The sequence below is a fragment of the Carcharodon carcharias genome, chromosome 9 (genome assembly GCF_017639515.1).
Source record: "Carcharodon carcharias isolate sCarCar2 chromosome 9, sCarCar2.pri, whole genome shotgun sequence".
Taxonomy (NCBI): Eukaryota; Metazoa; Chordata; class Chondrichthyes; order Lamniformes; family Lamnidae; genus Carcharodon; species Carcharodon carcharias.
In genome coordinates, this window is record NC_054475.1 from 13,432,461 (window position 1) to 13,456,432 (window position 23,972).

Consider the following 23,972-nt stretch of genomic DNA (forward strand, 5'->3'; position numbering starts at 1 on the left):
TGTGTAGCGATTAGATGCCAAGGTCAGGGGTGCTTAGGAATGATTGACATGAGTTAAAATAGTTCTATTGGTGGACAGTGCCTGAGCACACCCAGGTTTGATTATGTCTGTCCTATTTCTGTTGGTGCCCATGGGTTTGATTGAGTTGATCATGTTTCTGATGGTGGGAAGAGCCTTTCAATGCTCATAACTGCCTAATATACCCTCTACCCCCTCACTGCAACACTCTTCTTTCACTCTAATACAGTTCGATATAACCCAAACTCCTCTGGCTGATATATCCTTCTCCCCTCAAAATAGCCTCCTATGATCTATCGCACACCCCTCAACATACACTTTGATATACCCCCATTATCACCTTCAGATAAACCCAGATCTCTCACTGTAAGAACCTAGCAAACATCAAGCCCCTTACCATGACCTGAAAGGTTCACATGTACCCATGTGTGTAGACATGTACAGAAACTACTTGCTCTCAGTCATTATTGGATACTGTTTATATGTGTTTCACAACAACAAGCAGGAAACAGGACAAGGTGGCCTCTACAGTTTAGTAGCCGAGTAGAAGAGGGCTGAATTGGCAGATTTGGGGTGAATCTAAGTTACAAGCACATAATCATAATGTTCTCTAGTATAAACCTCACTTCAACACTCCCCAGTACACACTCTTCATTCTAATACACTCACATATATCCCAAACCCTTCTCTATATCACTTTTTAAAATTCATTTATGGGATGTGAGCTTCACTGGCTGGGCCAGCATTTATTGCCCGTCCCTAATGGCCTCTTGAGAAGATGGTGGTAAGTTGACTTCTTGAACCACTGCAGTCCACGTAGTGTAGGTACACCCACAGTGCTGTTAGGAAGGGAGTTCCAGGATTTTGACCCAGCGACAGTGAAGGAACCGTGATATATTTCCAAGTCAGGATGGTGTGTGACTTGGAGGGGAACTTCCAAGTGGTGGTGTTCCCCTGCGTCTGCTGTCCTTGTCCTTCTAGGTGGTAATCGTCGTGGGTTTGGAAGGTGCTGTCAAAGGAGACTTGATACTACTGCTACAGTGCATCAGTGGTGGAGAGAGTGAATGCTTGTGGATGTGGTGCCAATCAAGTGGGCTGCTTTGTCCTGGATGATTGGCACCACATCCACAAACATTCACTCCCTCCATATGTACGTATACCCCACATATTTCACTGAAACATTCTCTACTATACCCCACACTCCTCACTATTATATTCTGATATAATCTGCAACCCTCAATATATCTCACAATCCTCACTTTGAAAGTAGCATACTTTCATATATCCCTCACTGTAACATATTCAGACATATCGCAAACGTCTCTCTGTGACTCAAGCTCCTCTCTAACTCTGGCTGAAATATCCTACTCCCTTCAAAATAACTTCCTACGATCTATCGCACACCCCTCAAAGTAACGCTCTCATATACTCTCACTATCACCTTCAGGTAAACCCTACATCACTCACTGTAAGAATTTAATATATTTCAAACCCCTCAGAAAGACTTTTTGAAATGCCTCACACACCTCATTGCAAGACTCTGACGTAGCCCCCGGTTTCTCTATCTAGATTATGTGCTCAAGTCCCAGGGTGTGTCTCAAGTTCACAACATCCTGACTTAAAGGCGTGAATAGCAGTGCCAACTGAGCCCACCTGGAATTGTGATGCATCCTGCAGGTGAATAGCCCACCAACATTGATGGCCAGGCTTCCACATAAATGAAGACCGCTGGGCAAAATCCAGTGGAAGCCTGAACCCATCTCTTAATGGAATGGACAGTGGGGAAAGGTTCTCAAGAAGAAGAAATATTAACAAATAGACCTTAAGGAGAGTGGTTCCAGGAATGAGGGACTTCAATTACGTGGATAGATTGGAGAAGTCGGGGCTGTTTCCTTAGAGAAGAGAAGGTTGAGAGGAGATTTGATAGAAGTGTTCAAAATCATGAGGGGTCTAGAAAGAGTCGCTGGAGAGAAATTGTTCCCATTGAAAGGGGTGAGGGCACCAACTTAAGTTGATTGGCAAAGGAACCAAAGGCGACTTGAGAAAAACTCTTTTTCATGCCCTGAATGGTTAGGGTCTAAAATGCATAACCTGAGAATGTGATGGAGGCAGATTCAATCGACGCATTCAAAAGAGAATTGGATAAGCACCTGGAGGTTAAAAACAAAATTGGCAGCCTTTAGGGAAAGGGCAGGGAGTGGAACTAACTAACTTGCTCTTGCAGTGAGGCAGCATGCACTCAATCAGGCCGAATGGCCTCATTCTGTGCTGTAACCAGTCTCTGGTTCTCTGATAAAGCAGTGGCTGTGATTTCAAATGTAACACAATTTGATTTTTTTTTATGTTGCTGTTGTTCCAGGACTCGGGTGATAAGGAGCAGCAGCAATGCCCCAACAAACCAGGCTCAGCTGTGGCCAGACAACATCACCATCTGCTGCACTGCTTAGAGAGGACAACTGTAAGTCTGCAGATCCCTTACCTCTCGTTCAGGCCCATCTGATCCAGGTGCTGTAGAAACAGCGCGTTTAGTCTTGGCAAGGTTCTATCCCTGCCTTCGAATGCCGCAGTAAAAATTCTACGGGCTCTCATTCAGCATTCCAACCTGCCAACACTGCTTCTGTCTGTTCCCTGTTGTCATACCCCATGTAAAAAAAATCTAATAAAAAACAAAACCTCTGGTCTTAAATTGGGTAACTCACAAGTGGACAGGTGATGTACATTCGTATATTTCACTTGGATTACAGCAGAGACACCTTAGAAGTCAGAAAGAGGGAAATTGCCCATTGAAACCCATTCTTCTAGAAATTTCTCCACCTGGCAACCAACTGCGCTATGAGCCCATTACAGGCTGCGTCGATCACCCCTTAACCTGGTCAGCCATTCCAGACATTTATCCCTGCCCTCTTTGTGTGTCCTTTAATGTTTGATCCTTGGTGTTAGGGGGAGATGGAGAAGGTAGAATGTGTTCTCCCATTCCCATATCCCATTTTTATGGGATTTTTTGGTGGCTCTTCTGTCAAATCCAGCTGAAAATCACTCCTCACCCTCTCCTTTCCCAAAACTGTGGTCTAGACAAGACTGAACAAGCCTGTCACAAAGCTCGGGATGGATCCGTCAGGAACACAGGAATCTGTGTACCACCTTCTGTTTGTTTGTTTGGTGCACTTTATTTAAAAAACAGCCAAACCTTGATAAACCCGTGTCCCGTTTCCAGGGAACACTTTGGGTGAAGGATTCTGCAGCCACAGAGGAGGTTGCCAATTTACTAACCTCTGTCTTCCTTCTCTGAAGATGCTGACTCTTGCTGGGGTCCTAATCCACAGGTACTGGCAGCCTCCTGCACCTTTCCCCAAGTGACTTTACTGCAAGTGTGAGGCTGAGCATCATGAATACTGACTGACTGGTTGCCAATGTGGGACATCACCTGACCACACTCAGGGAGGTGCACAATCCAGTGGGAGACACTGCATAATGAGCAGGAGCTCTCTAAAGGGAAGGAACAGAAAATACAGATTTAGATTGTTCCAGTGATTGTCCAGTGGGAGACACTGGATAATGAGCAGGAGCTCTCTAAAGGGAAGGAACAGAAAATACAGATTTAGATTGTTCCAGTGACTGAGAGGTCTGGAGGGAGCAGGCACAGATCTAAAGTTAAACATAAGTGATTTGGGACAGAGAGCAGGAGAAACACAGGGTTGTGAGGCTGTGGAATTGAATAGTTGAGTTAGTGATTTAAGGAGAGATCATGTTAATATTTAAGAATGTGTTAAGAGATGGTTAAAGTAAATGGGGGTAATGAAATATTGGGGCAGAATAGGTTCATGAAGTTCAAATGCTCCTTGTGTGGAAAATAAGCACCAACGTGACCTGGATGGGCCGAGCAGCTTGTTAGGTATCGTAACTTCTATTTAATTCCTATTTCCCCACCTTCCTGTCCAAGAGGTGTTAAAGCCAACAGCTCAAAGGAAAAAATACCATCCCAGCTGAGAATCAAATAATCCAACACAAACTGAGTTAAGTAACCTTTATTCAAAAACAATGAGCAGAAATAACCTGATGAGAAAACTATTGAATAGTAACGTGGCAGATGATGTGCGCCAGCCAGATCAAAACCATGAGGGTAACTTGATCACACAGTCACACAACTGTTTTGCAATTTGTATTTTATTTCGAGATGCATGCTTTGAATTCAGAAGTAATAAGACTACCACAACTTAAGAGGTTTTTAGAACTCTAAGTTAAACATTTATTAACAAAAGAAAAGATTTCAAGCACACATATAGGTCTACAAATTACTACTATAATAACTCTTAAAATCCCTAATTAGTCTGGCTTCCAGTTGCACTCCTATTAAGGCAACATAAAAACAAATATGTTTAAACAGACCCAGGCAAACACGATACCTTGGACAGTGATATTCAAAGTGAGTTTTCTCAGCATTGGTTATTGTAGACAGCAACTTGATGCACAGATGCTGGAGGTTTTTACACTTGTTAGATCTTAGAATTCCTTTCTCCCTTCTGACACATAGTCTCATCTCCTTTATACATGTTTCTCCCTTTTTAATGTAAATTCCATTGTTCCAATGTATCTTTGCAACTTTACTTTTCTCATAATATAAATCTTTCATGGTACTCATTTTATAAATGACCTTTGGGAAAAAAATAAACACACTCATTTGGCTTGGCTTCTTCTGGCTATGTGTAACATCTTACAGCTCTTTGAAATTCAAACTACTCTAATTTATCTAAAAATACAAATTTTCCTCACACTTCACATTCTAAAACTTCAGCCATGTTTAAGTATTTAGCATTTCCAGCATTAGCGAAGGTACAGTGAGATAGTTTCAAGTCAGGATGGTGTGTGGATTGGAGCGGAAATTGGTGATGTTCCCATGCGTAAATTCCCTAGTGCATTCTATAGGTGCTAATACTGGTTTTGTTTGAAATAGTGATTGTTATGTTCCAAATCCCCGGATGCAAGAAAAGATTCTATCAAAATGGAAGTTCAAATGTGGATAGCAGGCAGGGGATTTTTTTGCACTATCAAACTTGCTACTCTCCAAAAATGTGTCTGGATTATGTGTCCTCTTAGAACTTGTGCTCGGTCTAGTCCCGTCTGATGAAACAAAGGTTTAAAATGCCACTCCATTGGTCACCAGTTATGGAGAGCCTATAGCTTAGGTTCTGCAAATTAATGTATTTAACATGACAATAATGCAAATTCCATCTGGATCATGTTAATATTCAGAAGTCTGTAGATGTTGCCATGGTGAGAGATGTAACATGCATATGTTAAAAATGAGAAAGCAGAGGGAGAAAAAGTCTATTTAAAACTCCTCACAATCCTCATTCACTCAATACAGCCCAGCTTTAATTTAAAGTCACTTTATTTATAATTAGCCAATATTCAAATCTTTGGCAATGAACTTTCATGTTGGTGTTGCTTACACTGCTTAATGCAACTTTTTGGACCACTTCAGGGAGGTGGTGGCTTAGTAGTGTTTTCACTGGACTAGTATTCCAGAGACCCAAGGGAACCTGGGTTCAAATCCCACCACATCAGATGGTGAAATTTGAATTCAATAAAAATCTGGAATTTCAAAAGTCTAATGATAACCACAAAACCATTGCTGATTGTTCTAAAAACCCATCTGGTTCACTAATGTCCTTTAGGGAAGGAAATCTGCTGTCCTTACCTGGTCTGGCCTACATATGACTCCAGACCCACAGCAATGTGGTTGACTCTTAAATGCCCTCTGAACAAGGGCATTTAGGGATGGGCAATAAATGTTGGCCTAGCCAGTGATGCCCACATCCAATAAATAAATAGTTATCATGTAAACAATGCATAAATGTAAACTGTATGAGCAACCTAGTGCTCAATGTGAGTGTAAAATAGGTTTCTTAGCAACTAGAGGAAAGTACACGGGAATGTGTCTCTGAAGTTTTCAATTGCATTTGTCTTATCAAATTTCGCTATGACAAACTCTGTCCAATACATCAGCTGTACAGTGTCATGCCCAGTAAAGGCATGTCATATTCATAACTTTACATGTGGACTGAGCACATGTGGAAGCTTCTGGAACGTTCTTTTATTTGTTTCCAATGGACACTGTCAAGATAGCTGCCATGTGGTCATGTGACCTTTGCTTATTCAACTCAGAATACCAAACTTCCCAGAAAGTTCTGAATTTAATAGCCATGGCTGCAGCCTCCCCCTGGAAAGGACATTCCAAGAGAAATGCTATCTGTGGAATTCATAGCTGCCATTGATTGAAGCTTACTTGAAACACGGAGTCATTGGACTCCTAGACTCTATGTCTCCAGGTTTGCAGTTCTACAAAGAAAAGCTGACAAAACCAGTTATCCGCCAGTTGAGTGCAAAAGATCACCATCTGTCTCCTATTGTGTAGTGATGGCTTTGAGCTTCCAAACCTTTCTGGTTGGCCGATTACCAGAATTGGTCATGTGATCAAAACCAGCTTGAAATAACAAGTTTATCTAAAGACTCAGGGAGACCAGGGCAGACTGCAGAAGAACACTGACAAGGCAGCAGCTGTAGAGAAAGGCTGTGCCATCTTTGCCTTTTAAGAACCATCAGTTGTCAGCCAGTCTGAGAACCAGATTCTGAAATTAGTTGCAAGTCATCAAGCAGCCAAAGAACCTAAAAACAAAAAAACTGCAGATGCTGGAAATCCAAAACAAAAACAGAATTACCTGGAAAAATTCAGCAGGTCTGGCAGCATCGGCGGAGAATAAAAGAGTTGACGTTTCGAGTCCTCATGAACCTTCGACAGAACTTGAGTGAATCCAAGAAAGGGGTGAAATATAAACTAGTTTAAGGTGTGTGTGGGGGGTCGCGGTTTGGTTGGGGGGAGAGAATTGGAGGGGGTTGGTGTGGTTGTAGGGACAAACAAGCAGTGATAGAAGCAGATCATCAAAAGATGTCACAGACAACAGAACAAAAGAACACATAGGTGTTAAAGTTGGTGATATTATCTAAACGAATGTGCTAATTAAGAATGGATGGTAGGGCACTCAAGATGTAGCTCTAGTGGGGGTGGGGGGAGCATAAAAGATTTAAAAATATTTAAAAATAATGGAAATAAGTGGAAAAAGAAAAATCTATATAATTTATTGGAAAAAACAAAAGGAAGGGGGTGGGGATGAAGGAGGGTGCTCAAGACCTAAAGTTGTTGAATTCAATATTCAGTTCGGAAGGCTGTAAAGTGCCTAGTCGGAAGTTGAAGTATTGTTCCTCCAGTTTGCGTTGGGCTTCACTGGAACAATGCAGCAAGCCAAGGACAGACATGTGGGCAAGAGAGCAGGGTGGAGTGTTAAAATGGCAAGCGACAGGGAGGATTGGGTCATTCTTGCGGACAGACCGCAGGTGTTCTGCAAAGCGGTCGCCCAGTTTACGTTTGGTCTCTCCAATGTAGAGGAGACCACATTGGGAGCAACGAATGCAGTAGACTAAGTTGGGGGAAATGCAAGTGAAATGCTGCTTCACTTGAAAGGAGTGTTTGGGCCCTTGGACGGTGAGGAGAGAGGAAGTGAAGGGGCAGGTGTTGCATCTTTTGCGTGGGCATGGGGTGGTGCCATAGAACGGGGTTGAGGAGTAGGGGGTGATGGAGGAGTGGACTTAGTAGTGTTTTCACTGGACTAGTATTCTAGAGATCCAGGGGGACCTGGGTTCAAATCCCACCACAGCAGATGGTGAAATTTGAATTCAATAAAAATCTGGAATTTAAAATGTCTTATTATCTAATGATAAACACAAAACCATTGTTGATTGTTGTAAAAACCCATCCAGTTCGCTAATGTCCTTTAGGGAAGAAAACCTACTGTCCTTACCTGGTCTGGCCTACATGTGACTCCAGACCCACAGCAATGTGGTTGACTCTTAAATGCCCTCTGAACAAGGGCAATTAGGGATGGGCAATAAATGCTGGCCTAGCCAGTGATGCCCACATCCAACAAATAAATAATTATCATGTAAACAATGTTTAAATGTAAACTGTATGAGCAACTAGCACACAATGTGTGTGTAAAAAAGGTTTCTTAGCAACCAGAGGAAAGTACAGGGGAATATGTCTCTGAAGTTTTCAATTGCATTTTTCTTATGACATTTCACTATGACAAACTCTGTCCAATACATCAGCTGTACAGAGTCATGCCCAGTAAAGGCATGTCATATTCATAACTTTACACATGGACTGAGCACATATGGAAGCTTCTGGAACTCTCTTTTATTTGGTTACAATGGATACTGTCAAGATGGCCACCATGTGGTCATGTGACCTTTGCTTATTCAACTCAGAGTACCAAGCTTCCCAGTACGTTTTGAATTTAATAGCCATGGCTGCAGCCTCCCCCTGGAAAGGACATTCCAAGAGGAATGTTATCTGTGGAATTCATACCTGCCATTGATTGAAGCTTACTCGAAACACGGAGTCATTGGACTCTTCGACTCCATGTCTCCAGGTTTGCAGTTCGACAAAGAAAAGCTGACAAGACCAGTTATCCGCCAGTTGAGTGCGAAAAATCACCATCTGTCTCCTATTGTGTAGTGATGGCTTTGAGCTTCCAAACCTTTCTGGTTGGGCAATTGCCAGAATTGGTCATGTGATCAAAACCAGCTTGAAATAACAAGTTTTATCTAAAGACTCAGGGAGACCAGGACAGACTGCAGAAGAATACTGACAAGGCAGCAGCTGCAGAGAAAGGCTGTGCCATCGTTGCCTTTTATGAACCATCAGTTGTCAGCCAGTCTGAGAACCAGACTCTGAAACTAGCTGCAAGTCATCAAGCAGCCAAAGAACTTAATTTGTTCCAGTTTCCAAATTCACCTGAGAACTAACCTCCTAGATATTCGACTGCAAAAAAACTCACAGCCTACGGTGAGCCCTTCGCTTTACAAGGCCCTCACTTCAATTTTAAATCATTGAATCCATTCAAGAAACCACAGGCCTGTCACATGGAAATCATAAATCAGAGACTGAATTAACTGTAATCTGCAAAAGTGCATTTTCTTTATCTGTATTCAATCATTGTTTGTGTGTGTGTAGGATTGAGTGTGTGACATTGGGTTTAAATGTGGGTAAATGTGAGAAAATAAATAACATTCTTTATTTTAAACTCATGAAAGTTTGCTACTGAATTATGTAGTTGGAATACACAATCTAAGGTTAAGAAAAGACATACATCTTTCCATACAAAACATACTGATAATGAGCAAAAAGAGAGCAAATACATTCTGTTGATGACAATTGATTCAGTTAATCTTTTTGACTGCAGTGGTAGATATGGTAGGACTGACCACAAGACCAATCTAATAGGAAGAGTAAAGACATTAGCCCAGAGTTCATTATCCTAATCACTAACAAGCTGTAAAGTGTGTATGTGTACGTGTGTGTTTGTGCACACTTGTGTTTGCGTACATGTTTTTCATGACTCTTTCATGGGATGTGGGTGTCGCCGGCTGGGCCAGCATTTATTGCCCATCCCTAATTGCCCTTGAGAAGGTGCTGGTGAGCTGCCTTCTTAAACCGCTGCAGTCCATGTGGTGTGTGTGTGTGTGTGTGTGTGTGTGTGCGCGCATGTGAGAGGGCAAGATCAGGCTCAACTATGAGGCTCCCTCAGTGCCCAGTGATAATCATAAGTGAAGGATACCTTTTGGGGTGAGGTGCTGAAAGTGGGAGCTCAGCCCTGAAGCCAAGACCCAGCACAGCCAATCAAGAACAATCAGGAAGTGAAAACTGGATTAGGAAAAATTAAAATCAACTTGTACTACACTGTGACCTCTGCACTGCTCAGATGTAGCTATTTCCTATATAATTTAATTCTCATTCACAAACCTATTAACATCCATTTTCTATAATGGTATGAGATGGATTGCCAAATGAAAATGGACACAGCATTCACAGGGACAGTTGCTACCTCTGCTTAAGTGTCTCCTAATTAGTTTTATGTTCTAGTTTAGTTATAGTAAAATTCATACACAACATAAATAGAATGTGAGAGCCAGTGAGAATAGCTGAACATGTTAAAGGTGTTCATTGAATATTCTATGAATAAATATTTCAATATTCAAATCTTTGGCAATGAATTTTCATGTTGGTGTTGCTTACACTGCTTAATTCAACTTTTTGGACCATTTCAGTGAGGTGGTGGTTTAGTAGTGCTTTCACTGGATTAGTATTCTAGAGACCCAGGGGGACCTGGGTTCAAATCTCACCACAGCAGATGGTGAAATTTGAATTCATTAAAAATCTGGAATTTAAGAAGTTTTATGATCTAATGATAAACACAAAACCATTGTTGTTTGTTGTAAAAACAAACTAGTTTGCTAATGTCCTTTAGGGAAGAAAACCTGCCGTCCTTACCTGGTCTGGCCTACATGTGACTCCAGACCCACAGCAATGTGGTTGACTCTTAAATGCCCTCTGAACAAGGGCAATTAGGGATGGGCAATGAATGCTGGCCTAGCCAGTGATGCCCACATCCAACAAATAAATAATTATCATGTAAACAATGTTTAAATGTAAACTGTATGAGCAACTAGCACTCAATGTGTGTGTAAAAAAGGTTTCTTAGCAACCAGAGGAAAGTACAGGGGAATATGTCTCTGAAGTTTTCAATTGCATTTGTCTTATCAAATTTCACTATGACAAACTCTGTCCAATACATCAGCTGTATAGTGTCATGCCCAGTAAAGGCATGTCATATTCATAACTTTACATGTGGACTGAGCACATATGGAAGCTTCTGGAACGCTCTTTTATTTGTTTCCAATGGACACTGTCAAGATGGCTGCCGTGTGGTCATGTGACCTTTGCTTATTCAACTCAGAGTACCAAGCTTCCCAGAAAGTTCTGAATTTAATAGCCATGGCTGCAGCCTCCCCCTTGAAAGGACATTCCAAGAGGAATGTTATCTGTGGAATTCATACCTGCCATTGTTTGAAGCTTACTCGAAACACGGAGTCATTGGACTCCTAGACTCTATGTCTCCAGGTTTGCAGTTCGACAAAGCAAAGCTGACAAAACCAGTTATCCGCCAGTTGAGTGCGAAAGATCACCATCTGTCTCCTATTGTGTAGTGATGGCTTTGAGCTTCCAAACCTTTCTGGTTGGGCAATTGCCAGAATTGGTCATGTGATCAAAACCAGCTTGAAATAACAAGTTTTATCTAAAGACTCAGGGAGACCAGGACAGACTGCAGAAGAATACTGACAAGGCAGCAGCTGCAGAGAAAGGCTGTGCCATCGTTGCCTTTTAAGAACTATCAGTTGTCAGCCAGTCTGAGAACCAGACTCTGAAACTAGCTGCAAGTCATCAAGCAGCCAAAGAACTTAATCTGTTCCAGTTTCCAAGTTCACCTGAGAACTAACCTCCTAGATATTCGACTGCAAAAAACATCTCAGCATACAGTGAGCCCTTCGCTTTACAAGACCCTCACTTCAATTTTAAATCATTGAATCCATTCAAGAAACCACAGGCCTGTCACATGGAAATCATAAATCAGAGACTGAATTAACTGTAATCTGCAAAAGTGCATTTTCTTTATCTGTATTCAATCATTGTTTGTGTGTGTGTAGGATTGAGTGTGTGACATTGGGTTTAAATGTGGGTAAATGTGAGAAAATAAATAACATTCTTTATTTTAAACTCATGAAAGTTTGCTACTGAATTATGTAGTTGGAATACACAATCTAAGGTTAAGAAAAGACATACATCTTTCCATACAAAACATACTGATAATGAGCAAAAAGAGAGCAAATACATTCTGTTGATGACAATTGATTCAGTTAATCTTTTTGACTGCAGTGGTAGATATGGTAGGACTGACCACAAGACCAATCTAATAGGAAGAGTAAAGACATTAGCCCAGAGTTCATTATCCTAATCACTAACAAGCTGTAAAGTGTGTATGTGTACGTGTGTGTTTGTGCACACTTGTGTTTGCGTACATGTTTTTCATGACTCTTTCATGGGATGTGGGTGTCGCCGGCTGGGCCAGCATTTATTGCCCATCCCTAATTGCCCTTGAGAAGGTGCTGGTGAGCTGCCTTCTTAAACCGCTGCAGTCCATGTGGTGTGTGTGTGTGTGTGTGTGTGTGTGTGCGCGCATGTGAGAGGGCAAGATCAGGCTCAACTATGAGGCTCCCTCAGTGCCCAGTGATAATCATAAGTGAAGGATACCTTTTGGGGTGAGGTGCTGAAAGTGGGAGCTCAGCCCTGAAGCCAAGACCCAGCACAGCCAATCAAGAACAATCAGGAAGTGAAAACTGGATTAGGAAAAATTAAAATCAACTTGTACTACACTGTGACCTCTGCACTGCTCAGATGTAGCTATTTCCTATATAATTTAATTCTCATTCACAAACCTATTAACATCCATTTTCTATAATGGTATGAGATGGATTGCCAAATGAAAATGGACACAGCATTCACAGGGACAGTTGCTACCTCTGCTTAAGTGTCTCCTAATTAGTTTTATGTTCTAGTTCAGTTTTAGTAAAATTCATACACAACATAAATAGAATGTAAGTGCCAGTGAGAATAGCTGAACATATTAAAGGTGTTCATTAGTGCTTATTATTCCTAATGCTCTACAAAGTCCTCGCAATTTGCCCGCTATAAGCATTGGGTAATTTAACTTTTCAACTCTTTACCTGCACCAAGATTATTAGATGTGGCAGTATTCCACTATACCTACAGATACACCATTTCAAGGCAGGCTTGAGAACTTCCCACATAGAGGTAATTAAGGATAAAAGTTAATTATCCCATAAGAAGTGTGAACTATTCACTGAACACTTGTTGCAGCCCGAAATTGCTCTTCACACACAGCAAGCAGCAATTTATTAATTAACAATAATGGTGACGTTAAATTAATTACACTTCTTGTCCGATTTGAACACAAATGGTGACGACTATGGCTTGTGTTTTGTGTTTGTAATGACAGTGAAAGTATCAGTGTCATTATTCTATGAAACTGACAGCAACTTCTGACAATGATACATGCACAATTAAATGCAGAAATTCAGATGTTGCTGTCAGTGACTCCCGGCTCCTGCATAAGGTGTACTGTTGAAGTCGTCACTGATGGAAATCAATTAGATATCACTGAATTGACATGAACTTCAACTTTCTATTTGGGCTATAAAACCCTTGAAAAAGTTGCGCTTTGCTGAATGAAGTAGGTCAAGAATGAAGAGCACAATAATTGTGTTTTAATGGTGCACTAAAGCAATGTTCCCTCAAGCTTCTATCTGCTGTGTACAACTTTCTCATTATACTATGCAGTCCCTTGAAGATTAACACACAATTAATTATGTATGCACACCTCTTAAAGGGAATGTTGTTTGTGCAGAGCCTGTTTGCTCCCAGTGCGACATATTCTGATTGCTGTGCAACCATGCTCCCACACAACTTAGGTGGAATATTGCTACTGAGTCATAATTACTTCGGAACAACCTCTCTGACCCTGAAAAACTGATTTTATATTGATGGAATGTTTAACTTCTCCATTTCATGATTTTAAAAATAAGTTTGTTTAGGATATTTCAGCTTTTGCTTTATTCCTACACATATGCACCGGGCCAGAATTTCCCCACCCCATTGGCGTCAGACACCATGGCGAGTGGGAGGTTGGGACAATTCGGCGGGATGGGCAAAAATCAGTTTCACACCAGCATGAAAACACAGCGGGATCATCCGATGGTGTCCGTCATGGCGGAATGCAAATCCCGCTGAAGGCCAGCGTGAACCCAACTTGCATCCCATTAATGGGATGCAAAGTAAGGCCCAATCGGAATCATCCTCCCGCACCCGATTTTCTGTCACACCAGCGGGAAATTACGCTGGCCCAGAACACATCGGGACAAACGTAACGAGCAGGAGTCTGGACTTACCGTCAGGGCCTTGCACAGATCACAGACATCCGAAGAGAAGAAGATGCTGGAGCCCTTCAGCTACCAGACCCTGGAGGAAAACATGCACTGCATGTTGGGCAGACCCTGATGCACACGACTCTGCTGCAAAGCAGCTCAGGGAAGATAGGAGATCTCCGCTGATGCTTCAGATCTGCTTTGGAAAATCACAGTCTTGGCCCTGGGCTGCTACGGATGATTGGCGAGGCTGGGGAGAGGAAGGTCTCGCTGTGAGTGGGAGAGGGAGGTGTACCAGGGGTGAGTGAGGTTGTTGAGGGAGGGGAAGCAGGGATGAAGGTGTCAGGGGGTGACATTGGGAGGTGGGAGGAGGAAGTACTGGGAGAGGAGGCTGTGATGGTAGAGAATGCGGCAAATGGGGAGGCAAGTGTAAGGGGGTAGGAAGTTGTCAGGGAGGGAGTTCAGAAGGGGGGAGGAGTTCAGAGCAGGGGAGGAGTTTGGAGGGAGGGGGTTTGGAGGGGGCAACATGTCCGGGGGGGGAGAGAGGGAGTCCTATGGGGAGGAGGGAATAAGGGTGGAGGGAGGTGTCTGTGGCAAAGAGGGAGTAAAGGTGGAGGAGGGATTAAAAGGTGGGGGAGGCCCAGGTGAACATACAACGGAGGGGTCTGTGGAGTCAATGACTGCCTCCTGGGGAGTGAACTGAGGGTGGGTGTGTTAGGAAGGGATGGTGAGTGTGAGAGAGAGCAGAGGGGGCTGATAGGGCGGGTAGGTGGAGTTGCATCTGTAGCAATAGAAAGGACAGTGAGGGTGGTTGGTGGCGACTCAGAGACAGACATGGACCCTGGGGGTGGGAAGGAGGGGGTCGGGGAGGTCAGTGTTAATGGGGGTGGGATTCTCAAGAAAGCAGGGAAAATGCCCGTTTACCTGGACATCCTGGAAAGACAATACTTCAGGGTGGTAGGTGAGGGTGGGTAGGTGGAAGGTAAGGGACATGTTACTGCATTTGTGTCTGATAGCTTAATACAGCAGCCGAGATGATGTTTAGGATTAAAGAATCTGATGATGAATTGTACCCACTCTGAATCCTCCTCATTCCTTACCTTTTTCACTAGGGTTTTTCTGAATTACAACGCTAAGTTAATTACTTGAAAGTCAAAATTGTACAACTGATGTATTTTTTTGTCTGTCCTCTGTTGATGTTGTAGGGATTGTCCTACCTGTTGGATGACCCCCTCTTATCAGTCCGAACATCTGCTTCAACAAAGGTAAGTCTTTCTTGTTTTCTCAGGTTTGCCTCAGTGCAAGAGTTGAAATGTCATTTACTCAGTGCCACTTCTCTGGTGATTGTAATTTCCCTTCCATTCCCTGATTTATAACTGCTCCTGGAATGTTACTTATATCCTCTAAAGTGAAGACTGATTTGATTTGTGATAACTCTCCTGATGAGATTGCTGCCCGAGTGCTTGATCTCCGTGATTTTGGTGAACGTACTGTGTGTGATATTGTCAATCTCCAGGCGATCATTCTAACAAGAGGCTCTGCTCACTCTGTTTTAATTAAAGGCTTTTAAAGAATTGGTATTAATTTGGGATATTGTGCAGTGATACATTCTACCCTGTTTATAAACAACAACAATAACAATGTAGCATCGTTAATATTGTAAAACAACCTGAGGCACTTCACAGGAATGGTGTCAGACAAAGGATTGACACCGAGCCACACAAGGATGCGTGACCAAAGAGTTAGGATTTACGGAGCGTCTCTCAGGAAGAGAGAGAGGCGAAGAGGCAGCAAGGTTTAGGGAGGGAACTCCAGAGCTTAGGACCCAGGCAGTTGAAGGGCCAGTGGCCAATTGTGGAGCAATTCAAATTGGAGATGTGCAAGAAGGCAGAGTTGGAGGAATGCAGAGATCTTGGATGGTTGTAGAAGGGCAGCTGCCAGTGGAACTGCATCCAAAGAGATTTAACACAGTCAGCAGTTGAGAGCAAAAGACTGGAGAGGTGAAACAATGGAGAAGTGCAAGGACAAAGTGTTCAATGCATTTGACAAACCATCATGCATTCTATTGAGAACCATCCTACTTGATGAAAAATCAATGTATGATTTTTTTTGTTTCTGTATAAAATGTCTTCATTTTTTCAGTGAATTGTTACCTGAAGAGAATGGGGGGTCCCAAGGCCAAATCAGGTTAGAAAGCAAAGCCCTTTATTAACACAAATCCACATTGGACATATACTTGCAGTGAACAAATGATCTGAAATATCCTATGAATTCAGCTCTCTTTTCCTTTATTCATTTTTGGAATGTGACCATTGCTGGTAAGGCCAACATTTATTGCCCATCCCTAACTGCCCTTGAGAAGGTGGTGGTGAGCTGCCTTCTTGAACTGCTGCAGTCCATGTGGTGTAGGTACACCCACAGTGCTGTCAGGGAGGGAGTTCCAGGATTTTGGCCAAGCGACAGTGAAGGAACGGCGATATATTTCCAAGTCAGGATGGAGAGTGACTTGGAGGTGAACTTGCAGGTGGTGGTGTTCCCATGCATCAGTCTCCTTGTCCTCCTAGATGGCAGAGATCACGGGTTTGGAAGGTGCTGTCAAAGGAGCCTTGGTGAGTTGCTGCAGTTCATCTTTTAGATGGTACACACTGCTGCCAGGTGGTGGATGCTGTGTCAACCAAGCAACACATTCAATAAAGAGGTAAAACTTGTGATGTTAGGCAGTTAGCGCAGACAATCAAGTACAGAGGTCAGAGTGCATGATCTATTACTACTTAATTAAAGGGAGGTAGTGGCATCGTGGTATTGCCACTAAACTAAAAATCTAGAGGCCCAGGCTAACACTCTGGGGACCCAGGTTCAAATCCCACCACAGCAGATGGTGAAATTTGAATTCAATAAAAATCTGTAATTCAAAGTCTGCTGATGACCATGAAACCATTGCTAATTGTTGTAAAATCCCATCTGGTTCACTAATGACCTTTAGGGAAGGAAATCTTCTGGCCTACATATGACACTTGACGTACAGCAATGTGGTTGACTCTTAAATAGCCTCTGACAATGGGCAATAAATGTTGGTGCATGAACAAAAAAAAAGCAGAAATCAGAGGAAATGCACCCTTTGTTCCAACTCATTGAACAAAATTGTTTATCAGGAACAATAACTCATAGAATCCATCTTGCACTGTGAAATGCATCACTGCACTCATTCATAGTTTCATAGTATAATACAGAACAGGAGGCCATTCAGCCCATCACACCTCTGCCATCCAAATAGTCCCATTCTCCCTTGTTCTTTCACATCGTCCTGCAATTATTTTCCCTTCAAGCCAGAAATATAAAAACAGATTGTAAGGGTTTCTATAAATACATTAGAAAGAAACAAGCTAACAAAGTGAGATGAAGAGTCATTCGGACTCGAAACGTTAACTGTATTCCTCACCGCAGATGCTGTCAGACCTGCTGAGTTTTTCCAGGTATTTTTGTTTTTGTAACAAAGTGAGTGTTGGTCCTAGAGAAAATGAGTCTAGAGAATTGATAATGGAAAACAAGGAGATGGCAGATGGATTGAACTGGTATTTTGCATCAGTTTTCACGATAGAGGATACAAGTAACACCCCAGAAGCAGCTATGAACCAGGAAATGGAAGTGGCAGAGGAACTCAGGAAAATTACAATCACCAGAGAAGTGGAACTGAGTAAATTGTCGGAGCTGTGGGCTGACAAGCGCCTGTATCCCGATGGACTTCATCCTAGGGTCTTAAAAGAAGTGGCTAGTGAGATAGTTGATGCATTGGTTTTAGTTTTCCAAAACCTCCTAGATTGAGGGAAGGTTCCATTAGATTGGAAGATAACGAATGTGACTCCAGTATTCAAAAAGGGACGGAGACAGAAAGCGGGAAACTACAGGCCAGTCAGCTTAACATCTGTCATAGGGAAAGTGTTAGAAGCTTTTATTAAAGAAGCTATAGCAGGGCATTTGGGGCAGAATTTTACACCCGGCGGGTGGGCGCGCACCTGACCCAACTGGGCGTAAAGTAGCAGGCAGTGATGTCGGGCGAGCATCCTGATGTCATCGCACAATATTTCAGTCAGCGTGCTCATGTGAGAGTTGGCAGCATGCCCCACCCCCCACCCTCGACAATTAAGAGACCAATTAAGGCCATTAAAGTTTCAACTAACGTGGATGTTTTCGCTGCCTGTCCTACGTTACAGTTGGCGGACGGGCGATTCGACCAGGCAGCTTTTGCATTTTTGAGGAAACCTCATCGAAGGGCGGGATGACTACTCTGATATTAATTTAAGAAAATAATGTTTGGGCAGAATTTCTATGATCTATATGTTCGGGCGAGCGAGTCCTTTGTGGGGACATTCTTTTTTTTTGTTTTTAAAATTCTTCAGCTCCCTGAGGAAGCTTTCTGCCTTCTGGGAGCTTTCATTCTGCACCCCTCCTCCCCCACTGCGCCAGCGCTGACGTCAGCGCTCGCCCTCTTCCCGCCCTCACCCCGATAGCGCTGAGCAATTAACAGCGAGCCAGTGTGAAATCGAGGTCGGGGGCCGATCACGGGCAGCCCATTTCCCGGCCGCTCCCTGGCCCGATCACCGCACCACGCCCGAGGGCCTGAAAATCCTGCCCTTGGATAAGTTCAAGGTCATCAGGCAGAGTCAGCGTTGTTTTGTGAGAGGGAAATCATGTTTAACCAACTTATTGCCGTTATTTGAGGAAGCAACATGTGCTGTGGGTAAAGGGGAACCGGTGGATGTGCTGTACTTAGATTTCCAGAAGGCATTTGATAAAGTGCCACATCAAAGGTTATTGTGGAAAATAAAAGCTCATGGTGTAGGGGGTAACATATTGGCATGGGTAGAAGATTGGCTGGCTAACAAGCAGCAGAGGGTAGGCATAAATGGGTCTTCTTCAGGTTGGCAAGATGTGACGAGTAGATCAGTGCTGGGAGCTCAACTGTCCACAATTTATATAAATGACATGGTTGAAGGGATGGATGGGATGGTTGCCAAATTTGCTGATGGCACAAAGATAGATAGGAAAGTAAGTTGTGAAGAGGTTATAAGGAAGCTACAAAAAGATATATATATGTTAAGTGAGTGGGCAAAGACCTAGCAAATGGAGTATAATGTGGGAAAGTGTGAAATTGTCTATTTTGGCAGGAAGAGTAAAAGAGAGGCCTATTATCTAAATGGTGAGATTGCAGAATTCCGAGATGCAAAGGGATCTGGGTGTCTTAGTGCATGAATCACAAAAGACTAGTATGCAGGTACAGCAAGTAATTAGGAAAGCTAATAGAATGTTATAATTTATTGAAAAGGGAATTGAATACAAAAGGTAGGGAGGTTATGCTTCAGTTATGCAGAGCACTAGTGAGACCACATCTAGAGTACTATTGTACAGTATTGGGCACCTCATTTAAGGAAGGATATAAATGCGCTAGAAGCAGTTCAGAGAAGGTTTACCTGGAATGGGTGGGCTGTCTTATGAGGAAATATTGGTCAGGCTAGGCTTGTATCCACTGGAGTTTAGAAGAGTAAGAGGTGACTTGATTGAAACATATAAGATCCTGAGGGGTCTTGACAGGGTGGATGTGATGAGGATGATTCCTCTTGTGGGAGAATCTAGAACTAGAGGTCGCTGTTTAAAGATAAGGGGTCACCCAATTAAAACGGAGATGAGGTGAAATTTTTTCTCTCAAAGGTTCGTGAGTCTTTGGAACTCTCTTCCTGAAAAGGCGGTGGAAGCAGAGTCTTTGAATATTTTTAAGGTTGAGGCGAATAGATTCTTGGTAAGCAAGGGGGTGATAGGTTATCAGGGGTAGGTGGGTTGCAGATTTGAGGTTACTATCAGATTAGCCACGATCTTATTGAAGGGCGGAGCAGGCTCGAGGGGCTGAATGGCCTACTTCTGCCCCTTGATCGTTTGTTATCCAATTCCATTTTGAAAGTTACAATTGAATCTGCTTCCACCACCCTTCAGGCAGTTCATTCCCGATCATAAGAACCCGCTGCATGTTAAAAAAATCCTTACGTTGCCTCTGTTTCATTTGCCAATCATCTTCAATCTGCACCCTCAGGTTATCAAACCTTCTGCCACAGGGAACAAATTTCTCCGTATTTACTTAATCAAAGCTTTTTATGATTTTGAACACCTCTATTAAATCTCCTCTTAACATTCTCTGCTCCCAGGCAAGCAGCCCAACTTCTCCAATTTCTTAACATAATTGAAGTTCTTCATCCTTGCCAACATTCTACTGAACCTCATTTGTACCTATTCATTGTGCTGCGAGATTCAGATTTTGTTGAAATTTCCTGTGTACAGTAAGAGTTAAACATTAAAACACACACATAGAACTGTCCACAAATATACACAGGCACACCTACAAATACAGATGCGCACACAAATATACACATATACTCTCCCATTACATCTGACCACACCCTAACCCACCCTATCCCTTCCCAACACATCCCACCCTATTCCTCCACAACTCACACAAACCCGTTCCACCCCATCCACCACATCACACTCCACCCCTTTCTAACCCATCTCACCCCACATACCCCATCGCATCACAGCCCAACCCAACCCACCTCAATCCACTCCATTCTAACCGGCACCAAACCAATCCATCCCACCCCTTTCCATCACATCCCACTGGCAACACTGAAACTTGCCTTCCTTCGCCTTTATGGTGCTTGGTATTATTATCCAATTCCCTGAACATAATTACTGTGTGAAGCTAAGAGAACTTATTTGCGGCATCAATCATTCCTAAGGCAGGCAGAGTGCAGCAGTGGGTCACATTAAATATGACATTCATGAGAGAGTAGTTTTCAGCCTAATTCTCAGGAGAAATTTTTTGACTTCACCAAAGTAACTGTTCTATTTCCAAAAGTATATATCCTTAATTCAAATTCAAGTACAGGAAACATTAAATGGATGCTGTTGGATTGGAACTACCAGATTGCCTGAAATAGTTTAAAGGGACACACTGCACAGCTGAGTCCTTCAGTCCTTTTTTTCTTCATTTAGAGCAAAGTTTGTATCAGAAGACCAGTGGTGATGATATCCGCACGGAGCACAATGATACTATTGAGGGGGCGTGAGGCAGGGAGTGGAGAGCTAGGTTGGAAAATCCAGGGGAAGAGTTAGAGAGTCAATCTTAGGGGGGGAGATGCCATCAGTGGGCACAAGGGGCCCCCTCTTCCTCTCTCTCCCCCGCCCCCCCCAACCCCAGGACATGCCTGCCATTCCTGCCCAACACAGCAGCCCCCACAGTGGAAGTTGCCAGGCTACCCAACTTGCCTCCACCTTCCCCTGTTGCACGTAAAATAGCAACAGAGGCAAAATGATTGTCCACCTAAGGGTCTCAATAGACCTCAGGGCTGTCTGACACTTTGTCCGCCCATTATCATAGCGGAGACAGGTCAAGAGTGGGCGGGAAGGACACCCGCCTTATTTCATGAGCCACCACCCCCAGCCTGCGCTCCCTCCACCCCCCCCCCCCCACCCCCCCCCCCCCCACCACCGAACCCCCACCACCTTTAAATGTGCCAGCGAGGGCACATCAAATCCAGTCTATGTACGGTTTAGTTTTTGTCTCAGTTCAGTTCCTAATAAGCGCGGACCCACAACAATGAAGTTTTCAATTCAGCACCAACTGATAATCGTACCCAAAATGGGGCATGGGGTGGTTAGTGTCAGCCGTGGCTCAATAAGTGGCACTCTCACTTCTCAGTCATAAAATTGTCGGTATAAATCCCACTCCAAACACCTGAGTGGTTAATCCAGGCTGACACTCCAGTGCGGTACGGTAGGAGTGCTGCACTCTCATTGGTGCCAGCATTTGGTTTAAAGTTAAACCATCTGCCTTCTCAAGTGGATGTAAAATCCCCCACAGCATTATTTTGAAGGTGTGAAGGGGATTTTTCCCCTGTGTCCTGACCAATATTTACCCCTCAACCAATGTCACTAAAATATTATCTCGTTGCAGTTTGTGGGAACTTGCTTTGTTCAAATTGGCTGCTACAGTTCCTCCATTTTTCTTCCTAATTCATTCATGGGATTTGGACATCGCTGGCTGGGCCCAGCATTTATTGCCCAGCCCTAATTGCCCTTGAGAAGGTGACGGTGGGCTGCCTTCTTGAACCGCTGCGGTCCATATGATGTATGTACACCACATGTAGCTTCACTACAAAAGAAACTGCACTTCAAAAAAATAATTTATTTGCTGTAAAGCACTTTGGGGTGGCCTGAGGCTGTGAACAGCGCTATATAAATGCAAGTTTTTTAAAAGTGTTTTGCAGTTTACAATGTGCAATATTAATGTGAAAGAAAGACTATTGCTGGGTAATTGGTTTGTTCTGCATCTGGCTGCTTCATGGAACATTCACATTGGCTTTGGCTGTCTGAAATGGGAAGAATTCCATTAATCAACACTAACATTACTCATCATGGCAAGCATGAAAACATTCACACCCAAATGAAGCCACATTAAGTTTTGTATAAGAATGTCAGAATTACAAACTCATACCTGGATCAAATGCAGTTTATTATCCTGTATCAAAGACGCTGCGATAGGTGCTTTGCCTGACGTGTTCACAGTCTAAACACTTGATCTCCTCTCACGTTGTCTTATCAGAACCACGAGTTCCTGGATGAGCCAGTTTACGAACAGAACTGCCTGGAAGGTTCGATGCAGAATTGCCCATCAACTCACAGCCCTTCTCTGTCCTCTGAATCTGGGACGACGAGTACCTGCTGCTCCCGTCGCAGTAACAAGAAGTCCACTCACCTTCCCAACTCCAGCGTGTCAGCAGCCCAGCTGAGAAACATGCAGGAACTCAGCACCATTCACATCCAGAGTGGAGAGCAGGCCTCCTTCAACACCAGGTAAAACCACAGGGCTCCTTAACTTGACAGCAGCGGCTGACAGATTTGCTTGCACGAGGTGTTAAGCCCTTTGAGGAATTCCCTAGCTAGTGTTGAGGAGAGGGTTAAAGGATCTTAGAGAGAGGTGCCTTCAGTGGGCACAAGGGACCCCTCCCCCCCCCACAGGAGATGTCCACCCTTCCTTCCCAACAGCAACGCCCACAGTGACAGCTGCCACCCACCTTGCCTCCTCCTTCCCCTGCTACATGTAAAATAGCAGCAGAGGCAAAATGATTGGCCGCTAAAGGGTCTGACGCCTTCCCCGCCCACCATCACTGTGGATACAGGTCAAGAGTGGGTGGGAAGGCATGTGGGAGTGGGTATAACGCCCGCACCTCTGGGCCTGAAGCTCTGGATTCAAGTCCCACTTCAGCACTTGATGGCTGTGGAAGGCGTGTTCATAAAGTGGTTGATTGTCAGCCTGTAAATCCTTCCAATACGTCCAATGGCAGGCGGTAAGAGTGGGAGAGGTTCCTGGTCGGCCATACCGCAGAAGGCAATGGCAAACCGCTGCAGTACTTTGCCAAGCATCATCATGGACCAATCCAATGCAAGTCTGTGGTCGCCAACACCCTCTTAGGGTATGGGACCTGGAGAGGGGGGAGTGTTGAGGGAGGGGACAGAGTATTCTAATGAATTGTCAACAAGCCAAGGCATTGAGCTTTAGGGATTATTTCACCTTCAGGCCTCTTTTACTTAATCAAATCTTGGGTGGTAGCAGCAAAACCAGGAATATACCCAATTGCGAAAAGGAGCAGGAGCCAGATTAGTTTTGCTTCTTTATACTGCCATTTGTTGTAACCTGGAACACGCTGCCTGAAAGGTTGATTCAATAATAACTTTCAAAAAGGAATTGGATAAGTGCTTGAAAAGGGAAATTGTGCAGCGTTATGGAGAAAGAGCAGGGCAAGGGTGGGACTAATTGGAAAGCTCCTTCAAAGAGCTGGCACAGGCAAGATGGACCGAATGGCCTGCTTCTTGGTGTAGGAACCTGCGAGCTGCCCTGGATCATTGCTCTGCTGGCAAATGAACAGAAGCAGAAGCCTCACACAGGAGGCATGGTTAGCCCCCATTCATGTGTCACACCTTGACCATGGCAATTTAACCATCACCCATTT

General features: G+C 43.6%; 1 protein-coding gene across 2 annotated transcripts in view; it reads left to right on the plus strand.

Moving 5' to 3' along the window:
- Nucleotides 1-23,972, plus strand: part of kcnd3 (potassium voltage-gated channel, Shal-related subfamily, member 3) — a 335,500-nt gene that overhangs the window by 303,762 nt on the left and 7,766 nt on the right. For both annotated transcript variants that reach the window (XM_041195750.1, XM_041195748.1), the window contains 3 exons: nucleotides 2,378-2,476; nucleotides 15,120-15,179; nucleotides 22,565-22,815. In XM_041195750.1, the coding sequence (XP_041051684.1) occupies nucleotides 2,378-2,476; nucleotides 15,120-15,179; nucleotides 22,565-22,815 (410 nt within the window). The remainder of the gene's footprint in view (nucleotides 1-2,377; nucleotides 2,477-15,119; nucleotides 15,180-22,564; nucleotides 22,816-23,972) is intronic.